This window comes from Lissotriton helveticus, chromosome 5_1 (genome assembly GCF_964261635.1).
Source record: "Lissotriton helveticus chromosome 5_1, aLisHel1.1, whole genome shotgun sequence".
Taxonomy (NCBI): Eukaryota; Metazoa; Chordata; class Amphibia; order Caudata; family Salamandridae; genus Lissotriton; species Lissotriton helveticus.
The window spans coordinates 1,865,430,655-1,865,443,858 of NC_136065.1; the positions used below are offsets into that span (position 1 = coordinate 1,865,430,655).

The following is a 13,204-nucleotide window of genomic DNA, read 5'->3' on the forward strand; positions in this document are numbered from 1 at the left end:
GGCCATGTTTTATAAGTTTTATAGTGATGGGTTTCCTTAAATTTGAAGGAATTATTACAGCATTCTCATCGGTTTCTTGGAAACCTGTAAAATTTAAAGCTCTGTCGGCGTTGTTGCTTGTAGTTCCACCGGTCTCAGTGTTGTTGTCCTGGGACATTGTTTAATGAAAAATGCAGAGCAATTTTCAAGGGAACAAAGATAAGGTGCACAATATTTTGTAACACTGTATCCTTCAACGTTTAACAAACCAAAAAAGCTAATACATAGGATTATTCGTCCTACTCAGCTATGGCGGATATTATCCCTTACCCACTCCAGACGTCTATTGGAGTTTTACGAGTAAAGAGGTCTCTGAGAAAAGCACGACTAAGTTACTTCAGTATCTAACATTAAATTAGTGCCTTACCAAACCGTTGGGCGCCATGTAGAGTAGTTCCTATAGCCCTAATAGGCTGTGCGCATTGGAATAATATACACTATAGTTTTGACATAGGACTGAGGTCAGTACGTCTCTATCGTGTACATTAAACTGAATTGTGTGTGCCAGCTAACTCAGAGGTCACTAGAAACTTTCTCGAACCAACAAGAAGGGATTAGTCTCTAACAACCGCATAAACATGATAACTTTGTTTCCCTTAGAGTCGGAACAATAACTTGGAAACAATAGATAACTATTTCACTTAGTCAATCGTGCATGCTTCATTTCTACAGAGGTGCAGAGAAATAGATAGACAGAGCGTTTCAATTAAAAGGGTTTATTGAACAGTCTTCTTTCTCATGCAAGAGATATGAACTGCTACAATCGTAAGACAGAATGCGAAGTATAATGCGTACAGTAATATACAAGCATTTACAATGCAAGAGGTTTCGCATTGACGTGAGTTTGAGCAAATAACAATGCCTTTTTTTTTTAAAACCTAAATAAAGGGCATTGTTATTTACAATGTCAATAGCTCAGACTTGTGTCATTGCGAGACCTATTGCATTGCAAATGCTTGTTTTCATTGGAGTCTAAATGAGCATCTTAATCTGTAGCTGCACAATTATTCTGACCTAATTAGCTTGAGTGGGGGTGGGGCAGGTGGCGGTCTGCTCTCTGGGCGAACCACAACCAGGTGTGTTCTGTGCTGGAACAGAGGCACGTCAGCTGCTGCCCCGATAATTCACAGGGACATAGTTATCCGTGTAGCAGGTGCAGTGACGCCGGGGCAGACTGTAGAAAGAGCCACAGTCACCGTTAAAAGGAACCTGTTGCAGGAAGTGGAGTGAGGCGCTGCTTCCAACTTCCGGTCACATATTTCTCCTGCCCCTGTACGCCAGCCCCCAGCCTGGGGCACCCAAGGGCCGTGCGGGGTGTTATGGTGCCCTTTGAAAGGTTGTTTTATATCCTACAAATATGCCTGTTTTTTTTACATAAGGTTACACCCAGACCCGGTCTTCCCCTGTGCACTATGCGCCCACAGTACAGCAAGTACAGTTTCCTTACTTGGAAACTGGGTACCCAGACCTGAAAATCTGATGACATTAGTGAAAATCTTACTGTCGGGAGGAAAACTGTGATGTGAACATAAAACCAGATATGTCTCGTGGGATTATGTCAAATAGGATGCACAAGCGAAACTGCCGCATAATGCATGAGAAAGCGTGAGTTTCTATTGACAAGCCTTCATGACACATTTAAGGTCAACTTTTAACATTTCATATCAATTAGTGGCAGGCTCTAGTTATAGAAGCCCTTACAAAACTAGCTAGAAATTGAAACAACTACATTTTGACACCCTGAGATCCATCAAACGTCAATACTTTCACATCTAAAGAACTTGTCTGACTCTAGCACCCTTTTCAGAGTCAAGTTGTGTCCCACATTAGTGTGATTCGTTGTAATGCAGTTGCTGCACACTGCCACTGCCAGCTGAAATGTTATTTGAAAAGTAAATCTAATGTACTGTCCACAAACTTAACATTGATTTTATCTTGACCATGTCATCATAGTTTGCATGTTTCATTTCGCAAGCATTTTTCATTTTACTATCACTACATATCATTATATTCCTTAATTTCCTTGTTTACTATGCTTTCTGTGTCACTGTACTTTGATGTGTACATATTTTATTCCTGAGAAACTTACTCAGCAATCTGTATTACTCTCAAGGAAATGACTTTCAGCAATGCTTGCTAGCATGAAACTGGCAAAGCACAAGGAAGAAATCACATTTCATTTGGGTAACGTTCATATCTCCCAGACTCGGCCATCTCTTTCACCTGTGTTGGGTGTCCCAGCAGCAGTTCAATGCATAGTAAATAAATACAGGAAACTCAGAACAAGCGGAAGATGGAGGCACGGAAATGACTTGTTCTTTAGTTCTTGCCCTGTGAGACAGTGCACGCTTATCAGCAGAGAAATAAGGTTGTAATTTGTGAAACAAGATTAAGTTGTCCTAATGTTGAAGCACAAAACCCTACCTGCCATACTTGCATGTACTGTGCATTTTGTGCACAGCAAATACTTGAAATTATGAGTGATCTTATTTCAGTACTGTATGTGAAAGGCTGCGTGGGCAATTAAAATGTCAGAACAAATTACATTTGACACTTTACAAAGTTTGTTGGCATGTTTTTGTCTTTTGTGAGTCATGCAAGCATTTTCTCAAAGAGCCATCGTGCAAAGGCAGATAAGTACTAATGTCTACCGATTCGTTATGGAATTGATGAAAAACACATCAGCTAATGATGTCATTTGATTTGGGAAGCCTAACCAGGTCTTTTGAAATATATTTATGACGACTATAGGTTTTTGGGGTCGATGGAAGAAACGTTTTCCCCCAGAGTTTACTGCTTTGCCCGTCTACAGAATAATGCGCATAGTACTGTTTTTGCAAGGGCGGTATCCTTCTGTACTCCAGAGTGTGAGCAGTGCCCCACCTTAAATGTGACCTGCTTTCTGGGCTCAGTGGTTCTAGAGGCAAAGGAGCCGATTCACAAACAATTATTGAGTTTGGGAAGCAGACCTAAAGAAGCACTCTTCTGCCCACTCTTAAATGCCATTGTGAATAAGTCCCAAAACGTCCAATTTCCTATTAGTAAAATTAAAAAGCGATACCAGTCTTTTCTATTTGTACTAGTATGGATGAATCCTCTTTTAATAATCGCTTTACGCTCAGGAATTACTTCCGTACTACTTTACATACAGGAGTACTGCTTCAGTACTACTTTACATACAGGAGTACTGCTTTAATACTAATTTACACACACCATAATGCTTTTGTGCACGGAGGCAGCACTTCTTCCACACCTCGTGCGAGAAAAGGGACACAAGACTGGTGCTGCAGAACAGGACTGATTAAGTAAACTTTCCTCTAGCACAATAAAATTTTTCACTGACATTTGCACCGACCGCCTGCGTGGTGAAACATCGATACAAATTCCTCTGCAGCGGTGCCAAGATTCCTGTGGTCAGACTCTTTGTGCCGGGCTGCCCGCGGTGAGCAGCGCAGCAGTCCTTTGCCTGTATTTTACACCTCAGCACTCAGCACTATTCTAGTCAGGTGTTAGTTATATAAAGGCGTATGACAGCCTTTGCCATCTTTGCGTGACCTGCGCGTCTCTGTGCTGTGTCCTTGAGACGTGCCCCTGATTATCTTTGTCTCTTAACTGAGCACTAAATTAAGGTGTACGCCTTATTTTAGAGCTCAATTGCGAGGCGCTAAACAGCGCAAGACAGGCCCCAATAACTGACGGTCATCTTGGCTTCAGGACTTACAAGTGATTGCGTTCATTCCCTATCTGTTGCATTACAAATTTTATCTTTTTTACTTATAGGAATATTAACAGTTGTTGCCCGCTTTCCTGCAATCGAAAAAACTCTTTTTTTTTAGTACCAAGGGCAGGTATCTAAGCACCTCTTACCGGGACTCTATCGTTCCAGTTTGCGCTGCGGTGAGGAGGCTGAAGGCCACGAGGGAATTGCTCTGCAGCTAAACAATTGCCGCTTGGCGGCAGTACAGCCAATGGCAAAGTTAGGCCGCGAAACCGAAACCACGGTTGTAGTGCAGGAGACGCCGTCGCCGTGCGAGTGCACGTTGGCTGTCCCTGCGCAAGCTGTGATGAGAAGACACGCCGAGCCGAGGTAGGGGATGTGTGTGTGTGTAAGCGCCGGGGGGCCCTGTATGTATGTGTGTATGTGTGTGTGTGTGTGTGTGTGTGTGTGTGCATGTGTGTGTATGCGCGGCTGCGGGGGGGTTTTCTATGTGTGTGTGTGCGTGTGTGTATGCGCGGCTGCGTTCTCTATGTATGTGTGTGTGCGTGCGTGTGTGTATGCGCGGCGGTGGGGGGGGTCTGTATGTGTGTGTGCGCGTGTGCGTGTGAGTCTGCTTCCAAGGAGCCATTGGAGACAGGATGCACGTGTGACCTGATCCGTTTACGCGCGCGTGCACATCACTTGTCTCCTGTCTCGCTTGGCTCCTTGAAAGCAGAAATTATTACAATAGAGTTTCGCAGCGACGATCGCTTCGCAGTGCGAAACCTAAAAAAAATACTGTAATAGCATGGTCTGTTGCTATGACATATATAAAAATACATACATAAATAACACAGGCTAAAATACTCAACTGGTGCTTCTAAAATAATCCTACCCCAGTGTACCTAACCTAAGTCTAGTACGAGGGAAGTAGGTGCTGTTTTAGCTATAGTTTTGTTTAGTTTTGCCAAGAATTGCCAAAGGTTTCTCTAGGTTCTAATCAGCGCCATACCTTAGAATGAGAGAGGTTGGTATCTCTTTCCCGGGACTCGATTCTCTAACACCCCGCAAGGGGAGTCAGAAACACTGGAGCTGGATTCTCGGCGAGGAGGATGACAGCGTCTGGTCAGTGCATCAGTTGGGGAGATGACTTCCTTCGGTACTTGCTGTGGCGAGCTGCGTCGTGCAAGTAGGTAGCCGAACCGCACCGTGCCATGCCATAGCAAGTGAAAGTATATTTATACCATTAAGGTGTTTAGGAATGCCAGTATTGACGTAAAAGTCGGGCATATGAATGTCATGAATGAACCCCTAAGGGACAGATGTTCATGCTTAATAAATGAGTTCTTGGAGAAATCAATATCCAGGCAAGGGGAAGTCCCTAAAGCTTAAGAGTCTGGTTTTCCAAGAACTCGCTGTGACGTAGATGAGTGGTTGTAAGTAGCCATGCCTGTATTTAGGTAGCATGGACTATGCCTAAATAAGGACTGGATTTCTATGCCTATATAAGGGCAAAGTGAATTGTACCTATATAAGGGCATGAATCGGGAATATTCATACAGAGTCTAAATCGATACACAACAGGCTATTTAGCAAGATCGGTTCTCTATTTATGAAGAGACTGCAGACGCTGAGGTCGTGATGGCTGCTAGTGGCTCTGAGTTACCCTAAGTAGTCAATATGTTAATAATGCAGATGAGTTATGTACACATGGTAAGAGAAAATAAAAGCTTTGGATGCATTAGAAAGGTGCATCCTTTGATTGGATGACCAGTAGGAAAAATGAGAGTTTAGCCTATGTTGGGTACTCGGTGTCAGGTGGTTATGTAACCCTCATAAGAATTACAATAACAATTACTTTAGGAAGTACTATCCAACAAATTAGCCACATGCAGACAAAGCACTGATGATCACATCCTGGCCCAATGAAAACTCGAGTCTGAATGGGATAGTTTCTGAACACATGGGGGTAGACTTCACAGCACAGAATATCCTGGTAGCATAGAAAGGAATGGTGAGGGGTAGTGCTTCAGGAGGTGATGGTGTGGAAAATAATTGTATTAGGAAGTCTGTGACCTCCTGATATTCGGACTTCCTGTCATTGAAACCCAAGTGCTGAATGAGGATTTCCTAGCCTTCACTCTGAGAATGGCAATTCTAACTGTGCTACCACAAAAAGCTTTGGGCCTCATTTATGAAAAGTGACGCATCGATGCGTGAAAACAGCGATGCGTCACTTTTCACTGCGCCCTCCTTGCGACACCAATGATGCGTCATATTTACAGTATGACGCATCATGGCGCCAGGAGTTACAGATACGTCAGTATTTCTGACGTATCTGTATGGCGGAAAAGTGACGCATTGCTGGAGTGTGTCACAAAAGTGATGCAACTCCAGCAATGTGTCCTTTCACATGGGGCAAGCCCCATGTGAAAGGGCCTGCGTCAGTCTTACACCTGCTGTGAGGCAGGATTAAGAAATTGACGCATTTGTGACCTAGAAGTGGCGCAGTTAAATCTTATAGATTTCACTGCGTCACTTCTATGATCCTCTCTTGCGTCAGAATGCCCCCCCTGCATACATTATACCTGGCGTAGGTATAATGTAGTGCAGGGGTTTACAAAGTGACGCATCTACCTAGATGCGTCACTTTGCAAATATGGTGCAACACAGCACATTCTTTACACTGCTGGTGCGTCACAAAAAGTGACACACCGGCGGCCCTTTGAATCCAAATTAACATACCTTGTATAGACCTTTTTCATTGCTGACCCACATCGTAAGGATTCTAAGCAAAGCGATCTCTCTTATAGGCTGTTAGAAGTGGTTCCTATGCTGGTGTGCCCTGATCAGTTGTTATGTACCCCAAACTAGGCCTAAACGACCTTTCACCTACATTAGTCCTACCTTGCTCTGCATAAGGGTTCTAGCACTGACCTTTTAACCAGTTATATGCTAAATAAATGTTGTTCGAATTCCTTGAAACTAGCCTCAATTATTATGCATGAGATTCTTAGAAAAGTACCCTGAACATGACGTACATAACAGGACTAACATAAGCTGCAAAAAAGTCACAGTCATCTTCATCCTAGGGCGAAAGAACTGCTTCTGACACAAGACACTGAGGTCCCGCCCTGCGGAAGCTACAACACGCAGCAGTTTGACATCCCTTGCAGGGTGTCCAACTCGAGTCCAAGACGGGGTCCTTCGTTCTCTCCCATCAGGTAATGGGGTTGGGTCTTTTTGCTATGGGATTCTTGGCTTTACACCCACATACGTGCTAGGTACACTTAGGGTTGCATCGTAGGAGTACGCTTGATTACTGTCATATTTATATGCCTGCATATATTTTCTGTTTAGCACCATGGTATGATTCTACTTTTTATTTACTCTGTTGGTGCTTGTAATCTTTTAAATTTGCTTCTGTCTAATGGTTGTCGCAGCAAACATGTTTTATACTAGAATGACACTGGTTTAATAAATGCTTATTGAAACCATCCCCGTCGTTTATTCTGTGTCTCTCTCTCAGACTAAATGCGTACGATTGACTGAGCGAAAAGTACTGTACTGTTTCCACAATCCCTGACGGATCAAGGGTTGTCATGTTCGATAGTTGCCAGGAACTATTCGCTCCTTGGTAAGGTTATGGGGCTTAAGGTGGCACTGTGAGCTAGCTGGTCCAAAGGATAACATATCCTTTGGGGGGTGTCCAGAATCAATCTGAACACCAATCCCTTAGTTTATGTTGTTTAAACGCGCAGCTCCTATTTATTTTTAGGAACTACACAACAAAGTCTGCATTTCTGCTAGGCCTTAAGCAACCGATACATTGTTATAGCAAATGAAAAAAGAGACAAATAAGATAAAAACTAATCTATCTTGATGCCGAAAAGGCTTTTGATTTCCTTAGATGGAAATGGTTCAGAAAATACTTAAAATTCATTTGGGAACATAGATCTGAGTGTGGATCCATACCCTGTATGACTGACCAGTTGTGATTTATAACATGAATACAAAGTTGTCGACTTGAAAGTTATTTAGGGATACCTTGCAAGGTTGTCCATTTCATCCCTCATTATTCACACTACAGCTTGAGTCACTGGTGACATTATGAAGACATAAGCATTGAATTATTAAACTAGGTGACTCCACTAGCTTAATGGCACTGCATATGGATGTTATTCATTTTATGACACACTAACTAGGCATGACCACGGCGAAGGTTGCAGTGTTCTTTCTTGTAATGGGATGCAGGGTTCAATGGGGGAAATCACAGTTTTTTTCTGTTTATAGGTCACTTTACAGTGTTGGATATTGATGAGTGACTTAGATGGACACCAAATGATTTCTAATACTTGGAGGAGAGTATTGCATGCACAAAGGAGGCATTCCAAAAAGGTAATAATGAACACGTTATCAAATATGTATCCCAGATGGCGACACAATTGGATAAATTACTGCTTTTAACCGCGAGGAAAAAGGCAGATATTGAATGGGTGCTTTTACTAAGCCAATTTATGTGGTCACAAAGACATCCTGTGATATATCCCATGCGTGTTTAGGACACTGGCACAGTAGTAGGGAGATAAGTGCATCCAGTAATCATGCAGCAGGTTGGTGATATAGTCACTCATTCTTTTATGATCGCTCCATCACAGTCCACCTGAAAAATGTGTCTGTCCTGAACGAACCAACACATTTTTCAGGTGGACTGTGATGGAGCGATCATACAAGAATGGGTGACTATATCACCAACGCGCTGCATGATTTCTGAGTAGGTAGTTGCAGCACTTGGCAGAGTGGTATGTGGGCTGTAGGTAAATTGAACACAAGTATTGACAAGCAGAAAACATGCCGCTTTTGGAGCAGGATAACAGTACTGCACTTTTCTCCAACAATATTGAGGTTCTACTGCCATGATAAGAGACTGTATGAAAAAGGCGCAGGGATATTCTCAATTATTTACAACAAGGGGTGGTGAGGGACAGAGTCTCTGAATTAAGCAGAATACTCTCACCCAGTCAAGAGATCAGGGCTAGATCCAACACCGTTTTTTAGCTCATTGCACCATCCCAGTTTCAGAACCTGGCTGTATGCAAATTAGTCTGTTCCTGTCCCAGTGCATGATGGGAACAGGGCAAACCAAACTACAAAAGCCAATTCTTACACTGGGAAGGAAACAAGCTTCCGGGGACCAGTTTCTGGCATTACAGCCGTCTTCGGCCCGGCTTGCTTGAATCCTGATGGTGCAATGAGCAAGGGACTCATGTCCGAGTATACCCTTCCACGCTTAGGGTGGACAAAATTATTTACAACAAGGGGTGGTGAGGGACAGAGTCTCTGAATTAAGAAGAATACTCTCACCCAGTCAAGAGATCAGGGCTAGATCCAACAATGTTTTTTAGCTCATTGCACCATCCCAGTTTCAGAACCTGGCTGTATGCAAATTAGTCTGTTCCTGTCCCAGTGCATGATGGGAACAGGGCAAACCAAACTACAAAAGCCAATTCTTACATTGGGAAGGAAACAAGCTTCCGGGGACCGGTTTCTGGCATTACAGCCGTCTTCGGCCCGGCTTGCTTGAATCCTGATGGTGCAATGAGCAAGGGACTCATGTCTGAGTATACCCTTCCACGCTTAGGGTGGACAAAATTATTTGGGCCAGGGACAGACTAATTTGCATACAGCCGGGTTCTGAAACTGGGATGGTGCAATGAGCTAAAAAACGGTGTTGGATCTAGCCCTGATCTCTTGACTGGGTGAGAGTACTCTGCTTAATTCAGAGACTCTGTCCATCACCACCCCTTGTTGTTAATAATTTTGTCCACCCTAAGCGTGGAAGGGTATACTCAGATGTGAGTCCCTTGCTCATTGCACCATCAGGATTCAAGCAAGCCGGGCCGAAGACGGCTGAAATGCCAGAAACCGGTCCCCGGAAGCTTGTTTCCTTCCCAGTGTAAGAATTGGCTTTTGTAGTCTGGTCTGCCCTGTTCCCATGATGCACTGGGCCAGGGACAGACTAATTTGCATACAGCCGGGTTCTGAAACTGGGATGGTGCAATGAGCTAAAAAACGGTGTTGGATCTAGCCCTGATCTCTTGACTGGGTGAGAGTACTCTGCTTAATTCAGAGACTCTGTCCATCACCACCCCTTGTTGTTAATAATTTTGTCCACCCTAAGCGTGGAAGGGTATACTCAGATGTGAGTCCCTTGCTCATTGCACCATCAGGATTCAAGCAAGCCGGGCCGAAGACGGCTGAAATGCCAGAAACCGGTCCCCGGAAGCTTGTTTCCTTCCCAGTGTAAGAATTGGCTTTTGTAGTCTGGTCTGCCCTGTTCCCATGATGCACTGGGCCAGGGACAGACTAATTTGCATACAGCCGGGTTCTGAAACTGGGATGGTGCAATGAGCTAAAAAACGGTGTTGGATCTAGCCCTGATCTCTTGACTGGGTGAGAGTACTCTGCTTAATTCAGAGACTCTGTCCATCACCACCCCTTGTTGTTAATAATTTTGTCCACCCTAAGCGTGGAAGGGTATACTCAGATGTGAGTCCCTTGCTCATTGCACCATCAGGATTCAAGCAAGCCGGGCCGAAGACGGCTGAAATGCCAGAAACCGGTCCCCGGAAGCTTGTTTCCTTCCCAGTGTAAGAATTGGCTTTTGTAGTCTGGTCTGCCCTGTTCCCATGATGCACTGGGCCAGGGACAGACTAATTTGCATACAGCCGGGGTCTGAAACTGGGATGGTGCAATGAGCTAAAAAACGGTGTTGGATCTAGCCCTGATCTCTTGACTGGGTGAGAGTACTCTGCTTAATTCAGAGACTCTGTCCATCACCACCCCTTGTTGTTAATAATTTTGTCCACCCTAAGCGTGGAAGGGTATACTCAGATGTGAGTCCCTTGCTCATTGCACCATCAGGATTCAAGCAAGCCGGGCCGAAGACGGCTGAAATGCCAGAAACCGGTCCCCGGAAGCTTGTTTCCTTCCCAGTGTAAGAATTGGCTTTTGTAGTCTGGTCTGCCCTGTTCCCATGATGCACTGGGCCAGGGACAGACTAATTTGCATACAGCCGGGTTCTGAAACTGGGATGGTGCAATGAGCTAAAAAACGGTGTTGGATCTAGCCCTGATCTCTTGACTGGGTGAGAGTACTCTGCTTAATTCAGAGACTCTGTCCATCACCACCCCTTGTTGTTAATAATTTTGTCCACCCTAAGCGTGGAAGGGTATACTCAGATGTGAGTCCCTTGCTCATTGCACCATCAGGATTCAAGCAAGCCGGGCCGAAGACGGCTGAAATGCCAGAAACCGGTCCCGGAAGCTTGTTTCCTTCCCAGTGTAAGAATTGGCTTTTGTAGTCTGGTCTGCCCTGTTCCCATGATGCACTGGGCCAGGGACAGACTAATTTGCATACAGCCGGGTTCTGAAACTGGGATGGTGCAATGAGCGAAAAAACGGTGTTGGATCTAGCCCTGATCTCTTGACTGGGTGAGAGTACTCTGCTTAATTCAGAGACTCTGTCCATCACCACCCCTTGTTGTTAATAATTTTGTCAACCCTAAGCGTGGAAGGGTATACTCAGATGTGAGTCCCTTGCACATTGCACCATCAGGATTCAAGCAAGCCGGGCTGAAGACGGCTGCAATGCCAGAAACCGGTCCCCGGAAGCTTGTTTCCTTCCCAGTGTAAGAATTGGCTTTTGTAGTCTGGTCTGCCCTGTTCCCATGATGCACTGGGCCAGGGACAGACTAATTTGCATACAGCCGGGTTCTGAAACTGGGATGGTGCAATGAGCGAAAAAACGGTGTTGGATCTAGCCCTGATCTCTTGACTGGGTGAGAGTACTCTGCTTAATTCAGAGACTCTGTCCATCACCACCCCTTGTTGTTAATAATTTTGTCCACCCTAAGCGTGGAAGGGTATACTCAGATGTGAGTCCCTTGCTCATTGCACCATCAGGATTCAAGCAAGCCGGGCCGAAGACGGCTGAAATGCCAGAAACCGGTCCCCGGAAGCTTGTTTCCTTCCCAGTGTAAGAATTGGCTTTTGTAGTCTGGTCTGCCCTGTTCCCATAATGCACTGGGCCAGGGACAGACTAATTTGCATACAGCCGGGTTCTGAAACTGGGATGGTGCAATGAGCTAAAAAACGGTGTTGGATCTAGCCCTGATCTCTTGACTGGGTGAGAGTACTCTGCTTAATTCAGAGACTCTGTCCATCACCACCCCTTGTTGTTAATAAGGGATATTCTCAATGACATTTATCAAAGCAGATGAATTGAGATGAGAATAATCTTGCAACATGTAGATCTGTCCAAGAGAAATGGAGCTTCAACCTGGGTCACAACTGAACAGCTTATAAGTGAAGCTGCAGCCTACATGTTGCAATATACTACAATGCCAAATACAAGGGTATTAAATGTAAGTACTTACACAGGTTAAACATAACCTCACTAAGGTTGAGAAGGAGGGATTCTACACTCAGCATTTTGGAGTCAATCTGTGCATGAGACATTCATGCAAATGATATGGGAGTGTCTCCCAAACATTGACTACTGGGCAGATATCTGACAAATAGTTGAGTTTACTAATGGCCATTTAAAATATACTTAAGCCAGCTGCACACAGAGACTGCTCCTAAGAAGCAGCAGGCATGACAGCACTTAGATATTTATTCAGAAAACTTTTCTCTTAGCCAAGTGTAGGATCAATTTAAGTTGAATGTTGGTTGATGTGCCACTTGTGGTATAATGACAAGCTACAGTAGATGTGTCCCATTTTGAGTACCTGATTCTAACTTACTGTTGTGATAAGTAGACTTGTGGATGGTGATATATATTCCACATATTATCTGTGAAGATTAAAGTGCAGTGATTCCCCTGTTGATTCTGAACTGATGTTTGCTACATATTGCATCTGTGCAAAAACCTATGCTCAGAATCACTTTGAAATTGATACAGAGTAACTCGCCTTAAATTTCTCCTTGCAGTGTTAGACAATGTTAATAAACAAATTATTTTAAAAAAACATTCTGAATATGCTCCAAAAGGCTGAGCTGAGCGTAACTGCGCTCATGAAGCAGAGAAGAAATGAGCTCTTTCAAAGTTTCTCTTTGTTTTTAACCTTCTCAGGACTGAGGTCAAAGAGAAACCTTCCTGGGATATTCTCTGGTTGGAGAATTTATTCTTGTGGCTCATCTTTGAAAAGTTTTCAAAAGTAGAAATCGGTTTACCCTTGTTTTATATTACCAACTCATGCTCACCTGATACAACCAACTCATTTTCTTCTGTGGAATGCGTGCTGGGCTCTTCTTGTGGTTCTGATGTTTTTAAAATATTAATGGGTTTTGTTTGGAGTCCTTCTTCACTTTTGACACTATAGCTGAAACTGTCCGATAAAGTCTGCAGAGAGCCTAATAAATGAAAACAAAAAATGTTATTTCTTCAGCTCCAAGGGTTTACCAT

General features: G+C 43.9%; 1 protein-coding gene across 10 annotated transcripts in view; it reads right to left on the reverse strand.

The window, feature by feature from the left end:
* NBR1 (NBR1 autophagy cargo receptor) overlaps window positions 1-13,204 on the reverse strand; it is a 657,239-nt gene that overhangs the window by 214,580 nt on the left and 429,455 nt on the right. For all 10 annotated transcript variants that reach the window (XM_078645308.1, XM_078645311.1, XM_078645309.1 and 7 more), the window contains one exon: window positions 13,003-13,152. In XM_078645308.1, the coding sequence (XP_078501434.1) occupies window positions 13,003-13,152 (150 nt within the window). The remainder of the gene's footprint in view (window positions 1-13,002; window positions 13,153-13,204) is intronic.